Source organism: Psittacula echo, assembly GCF_963264785.1.
Source record: "Psittacula echo genome assembly, chromosome: 1".
Taxonomy (NCBI): domain Eukaryota; kingdom Metazoa; phylum Chordata; class Aves; order Psittaciformes; family Psittacidae; genus Psittacula; species Psittacula echo.
In genome coordinates this window covers 124533882-124550827 of record NC_137735.1, presented here as the reverse complement: position 1 = coordinate 124550827, position 16946 = coordinate 124533882, and the positions used below count along the sequence as shown (strand labels likewise).

General features: G+C 41.3%; 1 protein-coding gene across 8 annotated transcripts in view; it reads right to left on the bottom strand.

Moving 5' to 3' along the window:
• NAP1L1 (nucleosome assembly protein 1 like 1) overlaps positions 1 to 15371 on the bottom strand; it is a 31133-nt gene extending 15762 nt beyond the window's left edge. For 4 of the 8 annotated variants that reach the window (XM_080617178.1, XM_080617179.1, XM_080617176.1 and 1 more), the window contains exons 1-2: positions 14745 to 14857; positions 531 to 565 (exon numbers count right to left, since the gene is read on the bottom strand). In XM_080617178.1, coding sequence (XP_080473304.1) covers positions 531 to 565; positions 14745 to 14840 — 131 coding nt within the window. In that variant the 5' untranslated portion in view covers positions 14841 to 14857. Of the gene's footprint in view, positions 1 to 530; positions 566 to 14317; positions 14431 to 14744; positions 14858 to 15010; positions 15057 to 15339 lie in introns of those variants that run through there. The other 4 variants (XM_080617181.1, XM_080617182.1, XM_080617183.1 and 1 more) reach the window with 4 other exon arrangements.
• Positions 15372 to 16946: the final 1575 nt, after the last annotated feature.

The window sequence follows — 16946 nt, the reverse complement described above, 5'->3', positions numbered from 1 at the left end:
TCATAGATTCAAGTTTTACATCAGCAATCTCAGAACAGTTTAAAGAACTAGCAGCTTTCCAGAATTTTGAAGAATCCTTTTTACAAAAGAATTCATTCAGCTCCTGTTCATATCAACAAGTCAAAGCCTTTTTATGCCCTATACATCCTCTTTGTTAAGATGTGCAGGCCTTAAGAACTGAGGGTAGGTTTACCTAAACTATACTTTGAATGCCATAAAATGAGCAAAGGGTAGAAAAAATCTACATACAGTGAAACAATAATAATGAGCAGTACTAATATTGTTTTCCCCTCCAGAATTCCAACTAACATAGTATATTGACTGGTGTCTTGTCTTAGTTTTGGATTTACTTACAATTAATATCCCAAACCCAACTTAAAACTTCCACACACTATAAACCTCACATCTTGCCACAGTGTGAAGATCATTACCTAGACCCTGTCTATCAACTATCTGGAGATCACAGCCATCTGAAGTACAGCAAAGGACATAGTAAGAGCCAGCCAGAGTAACCTACAGATTTTACTTACTTGTCTATGTCTGTCATTCTCCTAGATTTCAAACCCTAGAGGAGATTAAAAAAAAAAAAAAAAAAAAGTAAGAACAACAGCATTAGACTTCACTTACAAGGTTTACAGGCAAGTGCCATAATCCTAAAAAAAGAAAAAAAGAAAGAAACAAACACAAACTATGTCAGCTTTAAGAAATAGGATAAACACATATTATAATATGAAGAGTGGCTTATCTCCTACATGCTTTGAGCCCTCACTTTAAAGCATATGAAAGTACTGAAAAACTGTTCTGGTTTAGAACCAGTAGATCCACTCATATAAATCTAAGTACCAGCAAAATTCCATGTTGCATTTCTTACCATAGGACTGTACTAGTACCACAGATTGAAAAATAGTCTTGTTCCAGTATAAAATGAAAATACAACCCAAGAAAAACTGAAGCAAAAGGGGTGCCAGAACCATGTTGGTAACTGTTTACTCCAGCATGCAATTGCAGACAGAGGATACATATAGCTAAACCAGTTTATTTCAATACTAAAGAAGACTTTTGTGGCTTTACATTTAATCTCAACTTCACAAACATAATCTAAGTAGTTCCTCAGAATACCCAGAGAATAATAAGAAAGTTTAAGTAAAGAACTGATGTCAGGTGCCAAGCTATTTAACAAGACTAATTTCCATGTCCTGAACGATCAGAATTTCCGTAGGTATCTCAGTATCATCATAAACACATTCCAGACACAATAACGAGAAATATGTTGAGAGACTACTGCAAATCTTGCATACTACTAAGCAGCTATGTTCACAAATGTATTACAAGATGAAAAACATCGTCCACCAGCAAAACTATACTTGAGTCTACTCTCCAAACAGATGTTTTGGGTAGCTTCAAATCAGAGACAATACTATGCACAAGAAAACACTGTCCTATTAATGCTGTCTTAGGTCTAATAATTCAAGGAAAAACAAGTACCAAGAATAATCCAGTGGTCCAGGAAGCATAGAAACTACTGCTTTAAGTCCCCATTTTAGCTGCTGCCCAGTAGGCTAAACAAATTTGAGTTTAGTTCAGGAAGTTTAACTCCTTATAATGCATGCCAACGAGAATTTTAGTCAGTGTTGTCCCAGTAAGATCAGCACATTAACAGTCATGAAGAGACATGTTAGAATATAAACTTCAGAATTTAACACCAACATTCTATTCATAAAATAGAATATAATAACAACACATTATCCTGGTGTTACAACTACTTCCCAACAATTACATGGGAAGGAAGTAGGATGCCTTCATTTAGGACCACAGATTTACAGTGCCAATGAAATATTTAGGAGACTGCACATAATCAGGGAAGTTCAATTCCCCAGTATGCAGCAAAATCAGAGAACCAACTAATTGTCAATTTATTTCAGAAAAATGTAGTATTTGCTATCAAATAGAATGGCAGCACTGCTGTAAACAGAAGGACATCTAATAGTTCTGTAAAAAGTTGAGGAGTTCCAGTAATATTTTTTATTCATTTTAAATTTCTCAAAATTCAGATCATGTTTGCCTGTACAGGGACTTCAGGTTTACACACAGATGCAAGCTTCCTATATAGCAATTCCAAAGAGTGTCCTTTGGATGCTATTCTCAAGACAGCACAGACCGAAGACCTACAGAAACTGAAAACATAGTACAATTAAAACCCTTAATTTAGATACCTCTATTTCTTGAGTGACATAGTTAGCATTATTTTTGATATGCAAAAGTTCTTATCCATGCAAAATATACAATCTTTTCCTTACATATTTCCTTTTAACTTGTTCTTCACACAGGCCCTTTTCAACTGACAGTATCACTGCACAAATGAGCACAAGATGCACAGCTCACCTGTCTTTCATCATCATAGAATCATCATAGAATAGTAAGAGTTGGAAAGCACCTTAAGATCACCTAGCTCCCCTGCCATGGCCAAGGACACCTGACTCTCAACCATGTTCACTCATTTTTATGCAAATGTTACAGTGATCACATTCAGTAACTGTTATTGGCTCCTTGCAGAGACCAGCATTTCCTCTCCATTCTCCCCAGCAAATACAGCTTTCACTTTCCATAAAGCTAGCGGCAGTTCTTTCAAAAGTGTGACCAGTGACAACACAAACCCCATAGTTATACCAAGCCAGTGGCTAGTCGAAACAGCAGCTGAAGCACCTTAGACACATAATTCCTGAAAAAGACTGACTTCTACAGTTCATTTAAACTTTCTTTTTCTAAATAAGATTATGAAATGGGCTATGACCAAGTTATGCCTAAAAACTCAAAAGCAATATTCATCCCATCTCAGACGCATATTAAAAAAAAGTAATGGCACGGCAAGAGACACTTTTAGCTGTCACTCACATTCAGGAAAAACATGCTGGCTCAGGAAATGCAGGTATTTGACAATATCATAATAATTTTTTATTCCATAAAGTAGTCCTCAGCTTCCCTGAAAGCATGCAGGAAAGCTGCAGTTATCACCCAAGCACCGAAGCACTAAAATCCTATTTCTGAGTTGCAACATTCAGCTCAGAGATCATAACCAAGTCAGATTTTTCTACACTGGGCAGCAGTGTGGCAGAGAAACTCTCGCCAGCAGCCTTTGTGCTCTTGAACTCCTCAGTGGGCCCTCATTTTCACCATTCTGAACAACCACCTGTCATCAGCAACGTTCATCCTTTCACTGTTTTCCCCCCTCTTTTCCAGATAACTTATGACCATACTGAAGGCATTCATCTCATTGCAGCACTCTGCGGGAGTCCAGCGCCTGCCCTGCTTCCTCCTCACTGCAGAGGGCAGTTGCTCACCCTCTGCTTCCTGCCTTGTAAATGAACCATGCAAACACTGTTTCCCAACTATGGCTCAGTTTACTCAATGACTGAATAACATTCTTCAAAGATTTATTTTTCATTTTTTTTAATTGAAACAGACTTATCAAGCAGCTGTCAACTTAGGAACACACCAGACGGAGGTTCTGATCTGCTTCATCCCATTTTTCTTGCTCTCCTTGCATCATTTTTTCATGTTTGATCCTTTAATCTTGCCTCCACATTTTACACAACTCAGTATCAGAACATTTGCAGTTGGAAAAGTTCTTCTGCAAACTGAGGAGATACTACTGTTTGTCATGACACTGTCATCATCTGCCAGCTCTAGACAACAGCTCTTGCATGAGGAGGATACAAGGCATTATGCCAACCAAACTATGTTGGCAGACATTTAAACTAATCTGTGCAACCCACTATCATGGATATGTAGTTGCATCACGTTTAATTTATTGTCATGTACTTAAACAACCATAAGCTTTGCTGCAAACACAGTTCTACTGGTAAAAAAAAAAAAAACAAACCCTGTAGACAGAAGAGCACTGAGAAAATACATTCCTTAAGAACAAACAGCCTCCGCTATTTTTGCACAATGCCTGATACAAGGTGCCAGTCTAACATCCAGAGCTTTGGATACAGTATGTACCATAATCAGTAATACTAAAATATATCACAGCAGGATTTATTTTGCAGTATCTCCCCAAAAAGAAGTACTTGTAGTACTCTGCTTTCCACAAGAAAGATGCAGCCGGTTTGTTTCAGAGATGCATTTAGCATTGGGAAATGTTATTATTATATAGCTATAATATATTTATTATAATATATTATTATAAAGCTATAATGAAATTAGTATGTGAACAGCAAGAAGCATTCACTGGCTTCACTCCTTGAAGCAGTTCCTGGAATATACCAGCTCACTAGTTGTCCATGCAGGATTATAACAGACCTGGCTACAGCTGGTGTTTTACTGCAAGCCTCAGTGTCTAAGTGATTGCTCTAGGCTGAGATACTACTTAGAATCTATGCCTTCTGACTGCAAGAAAAGGCTTATGAGTGCCAATAAAGTGTAGCCTCCTTCCCTGCTCAAAAACCAGCAGACAAATAACCTCCTTATTTGTAAATTTTATTACTTAAAACAGCTACAACCAGTAGGCACTGAATTATGGTCAAATACAGAGGTACCTGGAGGCCTCACTTATAATGCTTTGCTGTATTCTGTAAGAATAGGCAGAGGAAAAAAATGGTTGCCTTTGCAGAGCTTTAAAGAGAGTACATAGGAAGTTCATGCTACAAAAAGGAATCAAAGCCACGGAAAAGCAAGCTACACGGCAACTTTTCCAGAGGCTAAAGTTTAAAACCTCTTTCATACAGGTAGCTTAAGCTTGATCACAAGCCTGCCTGCCATCAAAAGAAATGTGTTCTTTTCCAAAACAAAAAGGTTAGGAGACTGTTAACCTAGCACAAGCTTAGTCACAATTGAGGACATGGCATTACTCCCTAAAAACTTACATTTTACCAGAACAGTATGAAAATTTGCTATCATCATGATGTTCAAAGGACAGTTCACCTCTCTGATTTGTCATGGTTTTTAAGAAATGTAGTTCGATAACATGCAGAAACTAATAATGGTATTGCCTCGAGTTACCCATTAGTAAGCTTCCAGTTTTCAGGAGTTATTGTTTCTTCACTAAGTAATTTTGCTTAAGTGAAGACAGAAACACAAATTGTAAAACTTCAGCCCTCCCCAGTCTTTCCTTTACCCACACAGAAACCAGTCAGAGTTTGCACAGCAGCACCATCTGTGTTACAGCTAGAACGCAATCACTGTGGTGAGAGGCCTGTTCTTTTTGAAGATCAGTTCTAAGTGTCCCAAGTAAGCATGGCAGTATTAGATTACCCTGACATCCGTCCAGCCTCAGGAAGACAGGTCAGAGAGGTGAATCAAGAATCAGCTGAGGAGGCAAGACATTTCTGAGACAGCCTTTCTCCAGCAAAACAGTGTTTGCACAAGCTCTAAGGCTGGAAGGCAGCCAACAGATCTCAGCTGCTCAGCATCACTGTAGATACCACAAAGGGTGTCCATTCCCTCCCTTTCAGGAAACACCCTTTCCCCTTCTCTAGAGGAACTGCTCACACAATTAGCTTGCAATAGCAAGTAGAAGAAATTTCTCAAGTAGGTCAAGGGACAGAAATGGGCTTTTTAAGGGTATCTGACCCAAACTACAGGCAAACCTTACTTACATGCATCTTTAAAAAAATAAATAAATAAATAAAAATCTGCCCTCTTGCCCAAACTAATTTCCTATCAAGTGTCAATAATTCAGAGCACTGCAAGTGAGTCAGCCTGTTCACACACATACACATATCAGCCCCTCTCTGTCTCTGGCAAGCCTTGTGCAACTGAAAGCAATATATTAACAGAAGATGCCCCAAACAAGTGAGCCCTATATGGTATTAATAAGCTGCAACATAGGATAGTAAACTAAGTGGACTAAGTAAGATGTCAGTGAAAGAGAGAGGTCCAGCTAGAGGACAGCTAGTTGTATAAAAAAAAATTATCAGGATTAAGTCCTATAAACTATTTGCAGCACATGCAGAAACCAAAAGTGCCAGACAAATAACATCATACCACCCAAGTTCAACTCTCACTACAGACTGGGAAACTCAAGAGCAATATATTCACTGGAAGGAACTTCAAACTGATGTTCTTGCCTAGCATTCCACAAGGGCAGCTTGTAACATTTTTCTTTATATAATAAACCTCAAAAGAAAAACAAAAAACAAAATTAAAAAAAAGGGAGAAAAAAAAAAAACCCAGTCACGTAGAGATCCATCAAAAGACAATCTTTGCCTGTAGATGTTCAAAATAATTGTTTGGGCTAGTTTGCTCAAAACCACTAAGAGAAGTTTGTAGCTTTAAAGATCTCAGATGCTCTGCATAGAGCAGTTTCACGTCAGAACTGGCTGAATTGTTTAAAAAGTGCACAGTACATGGCATAGTTACACACTTCAAATTTTTTGGTAACAAGACCTAAAAAACCCATCTCAATCATTTCACGACTGGTAGAAGCAGCTATGGCACCAACCAGCGGATAGGAAAACTGTTACATGAGAAAGGATCATACAGTTCAGTAGTAACTAGGAAAGCATTTAGCTTCTCTTCAAAAAGAAGCAACTGAATAATTGCTTTTAAAATGCCATTTAAAATCCGATTTTAAATGCCATTTCAAAAGGGAATCAAGCAAAAGACCAAGTGTTTCCTTTTACTTGCGTGAAGAAAATCATGAAACATCTATTATCATTAGTATGGAAATAAGTCATGAAACAAAGGGATACTGTACCTATCACCAACATAGGCAGACAAGCCATGCATTACAGATTTTATCATTTATACTACAGAAAAAAAAGTCTTCTTAGACAAGATGAAGGTCAGCAAAAAAGATTCAGAAAACAGTCTCTAAGTGAGCAGAGTACTCCTATGCTATCACATCAAGATACCCATCTATTTGATGAAAGACATCAGCCACAAAACTCTTCAGAGACAATTTCCTTTTATTAGCACCTCAAAGTTCTTCTATTAACAAAAGATTTCCATTCTTGTAGGAGAGCAAAAATTGACAAATTAATTCCAGAGCAGATAATTAAGACTGTCCAAACACAAGCACAGAAAACAAGAGTCCGACATAATGAAGGCTATCAAGGTCTGATAAAGAGGCTAAGGAACTAACGGTCAATGGAAGTAAGGAATCCAGGTTCCTCAACACAGTAACAAGAAGGTGCCATTGGACCCTTGCAGTAATTCAAACCCCTCTGTTTTGTTGCAGTTTATTGTGCAAACACCAACTCATCCAGAAGACAACCAACAGCAGATATGCTAACTGGCACAAGGATATATGTGAATTTTTAGCAGAAGCTCAAGTAAGGTCATCTAAACCAAGCAGAGAAGGCTAAGAAATTCAGATGAGTAGTGGTGCTTCAGAAAACACTGAGAACTTTCAGCTACATGCAAGTGCTAAACTGTCCAAGATGGGAAGCACTTGCATCACCACAGGGGAGAAACGCCTCCTTCATTAAGGGAAGAAAAGAGTTTAGCTGACTGGAATATCATCTAGCAGAGAAAGTCAATATAACTGGCAAATGCTGCTGGAAAAGCTTATCATGGTTCTTCTTTAACTACACATAGCCACTTCCTTTCATCAACAATGTCTGAACAGCTGGGAAGTTAAAAAAAAAAAGTGCTAGGTGTTTCTTTGTACAGGGCTGGACCTGTACAGGGCAGGGTAAAGAAGCAGAGGCCATCACAGGCAAGTAGCTTCTATAACAACTCATGAATAGAGCTAGGCAAGTTTGAAGTTACTTTATGCTATAACATCTTATCTTGTGATAACAAAATTGAGAATCTAGCTGTAGAGAATACAAATACGAAATCATGATAATGCTTAACCAAGTAACAAAACAATTAAACCATCTGCTCGCTCCTCTTCAAGTGTTATTTTTTGCTTTTCCTAATTACTCCTCAGGTAAAGGCACCAACATCAACCATTTGCCAATACAACAGTGCTTGCAGGCCTCTGCAAAATACATGTTATGGCATGAAAACACAGATTTTTTCATATTTCAACTTTGAAGTGCTCTACAACTTGCATGGGAACACCAGTTTCATGATGGGAAAAATTCAAATTCTTCCAAGGCAAAACAGAGTTGTTATGAAACATATACATACATATATATATATACACACACATACATAACTGAGTTACTAGTAACTGCAGGGCTTGGTTTCATTCATGTGGAAACACTTAGAGCTTTCCCCTTGTTTTTAGGTCAGGCAATGAAGATTCAATGAATGCTAAACTCTATTTTTGTAATATTTTTATTGAATTGTAGGTAGCGCCTGTTCACTCGTGCAGCGAAGAAGTCTCTCTAAGTAAAATGACTACAGAACTATAATTTAAAATCTAGACTAAATTGTATCTGCATGTTTGTCTCTGCTACTGATCTGAGCTCCCTGATCATGTTCTAAAAATAGGGTAATTAACACACAATGTGGGCTTTGTTCTGGATGCCAAGATTCTGTAGCAGAAAACCAATTTCTATTTAGAACCACCTTTCATTATTAGATAAGTAATACAGAAGCTTAAATTCAAATCTGAAAAATCTAAACAAGGATTATTAAAAAAAAAAAAAAAAAAACAACAAAAACAAACCCAAGCTAATCAGTATAGCTTGTTGCAGTTTCTATCACTGATAATGGGAGCACTGCAGCCACCCTGAAGGGCCAAAATAAGAATCTTCATACAACAAAGATATTTAAAACTTCATAAGATAGGATTTCTCTTTGCAATTCATGTTGGCACAGGTATTCAGTTTGTTAAAAAGTGTCCAAGTAATACAAAAATCGTGTTCTAACAGAGTACTTCAGGTAGCATGGTGCATTTTAACAGTCTAAAAGATCACCTTGTGCATGCCACAATATTAAATGAAGGAGAGTATCAGTTAACTACTGAGATTGCCACATAATCAAATACAACCATATTGGCAGTTACACTACCTGCAAGACTCACGCAATGCAGCATTAAAGTTTTTATACAATTTGACTAAAAACATCTAGACACCCTTATCTGAAAAGGAAGTTAAAGAAAGCCACTAAGAAATGTGTACAGGTTTCAGCTGCGTGTTTTTGCTGGAACATCTGGTAAATGCAATACTGTAAATTCATTTGTGCCCCAAGAAGCCACTGAAATTCCTAAAATATATTCAGCAACTTGTTAGATCCAGCTCAGTATTTTTTCCATGGAACCAAAGCTATTACTAAACTGCAAACCTTAAAACATCCAGATTTCAACTAACAATCCAACATTCACTACATAAAGAACGCAACAACAACCTAACTTTGACACCTTGTGGAGTCTGTCAGGGGTGAGATGTCACAATTGGTAATAAGACCAAACAGAAGTATATGCATATATGCATGGTTATGGTTTTCAGTAACTCACTTTCAGATGAACACAGGTGCAGAGTTGAAAAAGCATTCGTAAACATATACTACATAAACCTGTAGAGAAGAACTTAAGCCAAGGAAATTGAGCTTTATTTCAAACTGATCTTCATAAGCTTTTTTTTTTTTTTGGCAAGTTTCAATCAGTCGTGGTTTTGGCACCAGCAGAAGTACCCAATACCTCCATGAGAGTGAAGGTGATGAGAGAATCAAGAGGCCATATCATGAAGATCTCATCAGTTAAAAAATAGCAATCTCATTTCTGATGATGCCACTTGCACACACAAGGAACAGAATAAAGCACTTAATACCAGCTCATACTTAACCGTTCAAAGTCAAGACAAGTAACGTCCAAAACTGGAGTACCACGGAGTTAAGAACTGCTTAAAAGAGTGACCCAAAAGAGGCAAAATAGGTAGTACTAAAATCTAAAGTAACATATATTAAAAGAAGCAACTAAAGCTAAAAGGTCAAAAAATCTCTGTGTAAAGACACAGGTATAACTGCATGCAGCCCACTGAAGACTACTACTCAACATGCATAAGTTACCAAAACCTGAAATGAATGTGATGACTAAAACGCACAAGGCAAAACTTGATCATTCTGTACTTCAGTAACTTATCCTTAATAGAAATACTGTATTCACTACAGAACACTGCAGAAGAGAGGAAGCAGATCGACTTAGGGCCTAGCAACATAAATACTTGAGGAACAGGAGCAGTTTAAATCTGAGATTAATAGTATTTGAGAGGTGAACAATGAGAAGTAACAAAAAAATACCCAAGTTAAAAGGAAGTTCAAGAAGAACCGATTAAAAATTGACTTGAATGTAAACAAGTGTTTCACTTCATGTCCCCTCCTGTGCTCCCCCTCCCTCCAGCCTAACCTTCCAATGCTTAAGACAGGTTTTTAATTAGAGCCAGAACTAGGCTCTAGTTAAAAGCCCAGGAAACTTCTCATCATGGGCAAGTCATCCCACAAAAAAAAGTGAAAACTGACCCTCCTGCCTTTGGAACATCTCGTACGAAACAACGTTATCTAGGTAACAGCCATGTTCAAAGCCAGGTTGGACAGAGCCTTGGGTGACATGGTTTAGTGTGAGGTGTCCCTGCCCATGGCACTAGATGATCTTAAGGTCCTTTCCAACCCTAACCCTATGATTCTACGATAAAGTAGTGGACTGAGCTACTCTTACCACAGATGGTCAGAAAAGCCAACAATATTTATGATTCTAACCTGGGTCTTCAAAGCCTGGGTGTTTGATCCATTCTAGATTTCAGGTACCTGCTTAGTCAAATCTAACCAGAATTTCTAACATTTAAAAATTAGAATAATTCTACTATCTCTATGACTAATTGGTTGCAATTTAGGTGGGGTTGGTGGTATGTTTTTAAAGAATAAATGTCAAATCAGTGACTGAACACTTCACAGCTGCAGGTACACCCAGAAACTGAAGTCTTCTAAAAAGTTGCTTTCACCTTTTGATCATAAAAAGCTACTAAGTAGTAGCTTTAGTGGTAGTATTTTATATATATATATATATTTATATATATATAACTGGTAGTATTTTATTTTGAAGTCTACAAAGACCAGCTGAAACTGCTGACTTTCAACTGCCTACTCATTAGCACAAGTTAAGCTTTAAACTGAGACACTGCTAAAGTATGTCTGCGCAAATGTACATTTAAGCCTACATCCAGCCCCCAGAAGCATCTGTATTTTCCAATACTAAAATCTTAACAGCTCTGCATCGAAGAAGGATCTCCAGTCTAATGTTTGACAGTAGTTAAGATGCAGATTGTGTTTTGGTCATACAGAAATTCATTTAAAATGTTAATCTTTAGGGAGAACATAAATTATTTCAAACCTTACATTATGTATATTTTAAAACTAAGTATGAAGTAACAAAAGTAAATTAGCAAAGTCTTTTTTTTTTTTAATGCAAGAGTTTTAGTCTGCAGTTTTCCTGAAAAGATCAAAGTTACCATTAGATAAGTGAGATTCATCATGAATATTTTTTCTTTGCATTAACATTGTTGAGCGTAGGAAGTCCTCAGAAGCCTCACGCATTGCTTCTAAATAGCTTAATTTTTCAAAAGGTCATCAAATGAATCCCCAAGCAACTTCTGTGATGCCTTCCAGGCACGTCTGGTTTTCTAGACAAATTATGACATTATAACACCAGACCTACTCTCCAGATCAACTATGTTAGGTGATGAGGAACTTCACTAACCTCAGAGCAGAGTGGGAATCAGCTAGATTGAATTAACTTTAATTATAATCACTTTTGAGCTCAAAGTAATTTACAAATTAAAACTGACCTATAAGCACTAAACCCATCATCACAACCGTTTCTTGAATTAAACACTACTCATACCATTCAGTTCTGCTCTATTATTTACTAGCGGCTTTCCTAATAAGTTAGATGGAATGCAGCCACCCAGAGCAGAAGCTAACTCAGAAAACCCCCCAAATCTAGTAAAATGCAACTGGTATTAAAGGCTTACTTCTGTCTGCAAAGTATTATCTTCTGTACCACACAAATACCAAAGCACTATCAACTCATGGAAAAACCCAGAGCTGAAGTCCCACTGAATGTGTATACAAATGCAGAAAACCAAGCAGGCATTGAAAGAACACCTGCATCTCCATTCTCTGCTATCTGTCCAATTCCTAAAGTTGCCCAAAAGAAATAAGAAACAGACATTCAGTTTGAGATACAGAATGTTTACAGCTGCATCACAAGAACCTGAAGACGAACGGGGTTACAACCATATTAACAAAAAAGTGTAGATACCACAGATATGATCATTATACCCCCTGGTCTACTAGAACAAACTGGCTTTCTCCAAAGGATTCAATTGAAAATTCGTAACAGATGATATTTGTCTTACTTCCCCTGAGATTTTTCACTACTGAAATTCAAATCCTGAAGTTATTTTATTCCCTGGAGAAATGCAGCTTCTGCCCCAATAAGCCGAGTTCTCCATGTTACAATTACTTCAACTTCTAGAAGCTAAGTGAATAAACAGATTCATAGCAATGCAACAATACAGTAAGTCTTGAAGATCTGGAGTTCTGTATTAAAGTACATGGTCTCAGCCTGAAGACCCAGGTCTCACTCAGGGTTGTGAAAATTCTGTTAAACTTCAAGACTGTTAACAACTCCATGACATACATGCCCACAATAACTTGCTTTCAGTTTCAGTTGTGCACACATGTTGATTATCAATTATGCAAGCAGCAAAATGAAAAAAAAAAAACAACAAACAGACCAACCATTTCCAGGGTGCTCAGAAAGCAGACCACCATAACAAGTCCTCTGCCTGCTCCCAAGAACAGTTTCTGAGAGAGGTCAGGGCTAGGTGAAACACAAGATTGGCTGTACACACAGTGCTGCAGCAGATCCAGCACTCTGGGAACTTCCTGTGACGCTGGGCTGGCTGCACAGATACAGGGCAGTACTTCTGTCCCCTCCCAGCAATCCCAACATCACTTCCTAGTCCTGTGAACATCAGGGAAGAACCAGGGGCTCTGAAAAACATCAGACCTACCACCTGTGCACAAGATTCTCATTCTACAACCCTCTGTCCTCAGAAACCAGAACACATGATATGTAAGGTCTGCCAGAAAACAGAAAAAATGGAGGGGAGTTTGCTAATATTTATCTCTTGCAGGAGTAAGTGGGTCACACAAGTTTAAGTCTGGATATTGATGACCTATTCTAAGCACTTGTGTCAATGTTTCAGGTACCTGAAGCCTGAGCAGCCTCAACTTCTGCCTGGTACAGAAGCACCTAAGCTACTCATATTTCAGTGTATGAAGATTTTAAACTCTGTTTTGCTGTAAGAATTCAGATAATTTTTGGATTTACAAGAGACTGGAAGCCACTCGCCTTACTCCAGCCCAAGCACAGTGCTTTTATCATTCTTTGAAGAGCTTACCACTGAAAAATGTACCACTGGAAAAAGGGCACAGCAGGATGACCACGAACGTTTTTGTTAGGAGGTTCCTACAGCTGTACACAGCCTTAGGCTTTAGCTCTCCACTCAAATTTTATTTCATGATTGAAAATAATCAGGCACTATTCTCCTGCCTTGTCAGTGTAATGTCCACCACCAGACATCAAAATATCTATAGAAGAGGGGAGGAAAGTATTTGTCATACCTTGAACACCCAGTGCCTGCTTCACTTACCTTCCTCAAAGGAGTTAAAGCAAGAAATCTAAGTGTATCTCTATGGGGCTTCAAACAAGAGGACATGCACAAAACTGAAGTGTGCTTGAAGTTAAAACTCTAGAAGATGAGAACATATTAGTACCATAGCACAGCCACTTGTAGAAAGGTTTGTGTCCCCTTCTGCAAGCAAACGTGGAAGGCTTTGTATTAAATACTGAAAGCCTTGTAATATTGACACTGTGAGTCCCCTACACATCCAGTACAGAGTAGACTGAATATGTTTTGTATGTAGACAGATCTATACGAATGCTAAATGCAAGCCAATACTTCCAGTCATAGTTATAAGATCTGCCAGGTAGTTTCTTAGCCTTCCTTGGCAACAGTCATCATGCACCTCTTGTATTTGCTACCGTGGACAACGGGCACATCTACAACCATCTACAAAGGCGGAAAGCAAATGCCTTATTTCGGGTGACACCAGCTAGCAGGCACCCGAAGAAGCCGCGCTTCGAACTCCCGAAAAACGCTCGCTCCTGAAGCAGGAAGCATGAGTTGCCTGTCCCCTGCCTGAATCTCTGGGTCCCCCTGCCAGCAACAGCACAGCACAGCACGCCCCGGCCACGGCTGCCCGCACGGGAGCGCGAACAAGGCGCGGGAGCCAGCACAAGGCCACAGCGCGCTGCCATCGCCCCCCCCCCCCCTCCGCCATGTGCGCATCCACCGTCACCCCCTAATCTCTCCGCGTCCCTGCCCGCCGCTGTACGGACACACACAGACACACGCACCCGCTCCTCCCCGTGCCACTTTCCGGCCTCGCTGCCCATCCCCTCCGCGGCAACGGCAGCTTCGCTCCAGCCCCACGTGTTGCCGTGCTGACCCTTCCCCCCCCACCTTCCCAGCGCCGGCCCGAGCCGCGCGGCCCGTTTCGGCACCTCCGCGGGGCGCGGCGGGGAGACCCACGAGAGCGCGGGGAGGGCGCGGCGGGCAGCGCACACCGCCGAGGGGCCGGGCGAGCCGCCGAGCTGCCACTCCGCGGGCCGCCAGGGAGAGGCTTGGGGCGGCTCGGGCATCGCCGCCCGCGGGGCCGCGCTAGGCCAGGCCGGTACTCGCGGCCTTCCCGCGCGGGGGCAGGGTCCAGCCGCCCACCGCTCGCCACCCTCACCCCCCGCGCACACCCCCCGGTGCCCGGTGCGGCGGGGCCCCGCCCGGTACCTGCGCGGGCCGGGTCTGGCGGTGACTCAGGAGCGAGGAGGAGGCGCCCGCGCGGCTGGCGGTAAAAAGACCCGAGCTCCCGCCGCTCGCGCTCATATAGAATTAACGTCACCACGCAAACCCCCTCCCCCTCCCCCGCGCGCCACGGGTCTCCCGGCAACGCGCGAGCGAGCGCGTTTTCCCCTCCCTCTCCCGCCGCCCTCCCGCCACGCCTCGGGCGCGCGCGGCGGCCGTTGGCCGGGGCGGGTTTGGGCCGTAGCCCTCACCGCGTGCCCGCCGCCTCCGCGCCGGGCGGGACGTGTGTCCTCGCACGTACCCGACATGCACCCTAGCGGAGCGGGCGGCCGCGCCGGTGCCCTCGCCTGCCTGGCACCCTGCCCGCCCGGCCCGCGCTGAGTGGAGGCACCCAGAGGTGCTGCCCCGCATGGTGGACCACGGCATAGCGCTCAAAGTGTAGTGCTCCCCGGCCGCTTAGCGCTGCTGTAAACCTCAGCCGGGAGGGTTTCTGAAGGGGCCTGAGCAAAAATAGAAGTTACTCAAACAGGTAAACCCCATTCCCACAGGCTACCACAAAACCACAGTCGGCACTACTTACCTTAAACGACCAGGCTGAAAACCATGGTGGTTCAAGCGCTGTCTCATGAGTTTCGATGGTTCCTGCCTCAGCCAGGATGGACAGCCTTAGGCAGCAACTTCAACCCTCCCATTTTAACCTGCTGTACTTGCCTGCCAGTCACCTAAGCAGCCTGGTTTCCTACAAACACCTCTCATGCCTGACTGCAAGCTCCAAGCGAAGTCTTTCCTAAGAGTGATTCCTTTCTGGGGTTTCCCTCCCATGCACACAGTCTTGAGTAACAGCATGAAGCACACTTGGAGAAGACATCTGTGATCCACAGTAAACTTAGAGAAATGTAAATGTCTTTGAGACTTTTAGCTCCTCTTGGCTGGAATGAGCTGGTGATTTCAAATGTAATTAGAGACAGTCGGGATGGACAAGACATATGGCAGGATGGCAGAAGAGCTGTTTGCTGAGGATATATCACCCCATATTTAATGTGTATTCTTTACATTTTGCTAAACTCTTGCATCTACTTGTCTAAAACAATCTGCAGTCCAAATGTAGCTATTTATGTAATGCAAATGACAACAGAAAGCAAAAGAGGAAGGAAAAGTGGTGGATCTGTCTAGTATCTGCGACACAACCTACATTAAGAACAAGATAAAGGACCTTATTCTTGACTACAGTGCCACATGTTTTATTCCAGTATATGGCAGATGTCTTTTGTGGTAAAGAAGTCCCATCTGCAAGACAGAAGTTCATGGAGAGAACTTAAGGATGCGCTGTTTCCCAGCACAATGAATTCTGGGAAGTGGGCTTTTTTATAACATGCCATTTCAAATAGCTAGAAATGGTGAAAGGTAAGCAGGCAAAAGAAAGATCCTGGCAAAAGGTTGCACAGCATAGTCCAAGTCATAAGAATAAGAGAGAAACAGGATGGAGATGTTACATGATTCTAAAATGAAAGTACCTGTAGCCCCCTTGCAACCTTTGGATCTTAAAATTGTACCAGGTGCTGATTATGCATTTATCTGAGGTGTCTGGTGCTTGGGAATATGAAGAAAGCAGAGGTGCACAGAAGGCATTTGATAAAAACACGCAATGGACTGGTATTTATTGCAACACCAATTACGTGCTATTGCAGGCATTCCCTTTATTCGATCAGCTGAAGTGGCAATCCTCTGTAAACTGATTCACAAAGCAGCAGCTAGCCTTGCTTGTCTAGGAGAGACCTGCTGCCTCATGACACACAGAACCCCAAGGTGAGGCCTCTGACCGCTGTAGAGAAGCAGTGTGCAGCAATGAGATGTGCAGATGCTAGCAGAGTGGAGTAAAGAGTAAGGTCACCAGCAACAGGGGACATGGTGTGGGGACAGGTCTAAGCAGGCCTAAGTGGGAAGTGTATCCCTAGACTGGGGGAAATCTAAGTAGGAAGGGGCAAGGGAGAGGACATACAGATATCACACTCCTGCTTCCACGTGGTACCTGCCATCACACATACATCGAAAGAGGAAATGACAAGCCTACTTCTTACAATACCTGAATTGTATGCACATGCAAGCTTTCTAGTGTGGGTTGGTTTTGACATCTGTGCAGTTGTGACAATGAAACCAAAGAAACTTTAAAGTTAGACTTGAGTTGAA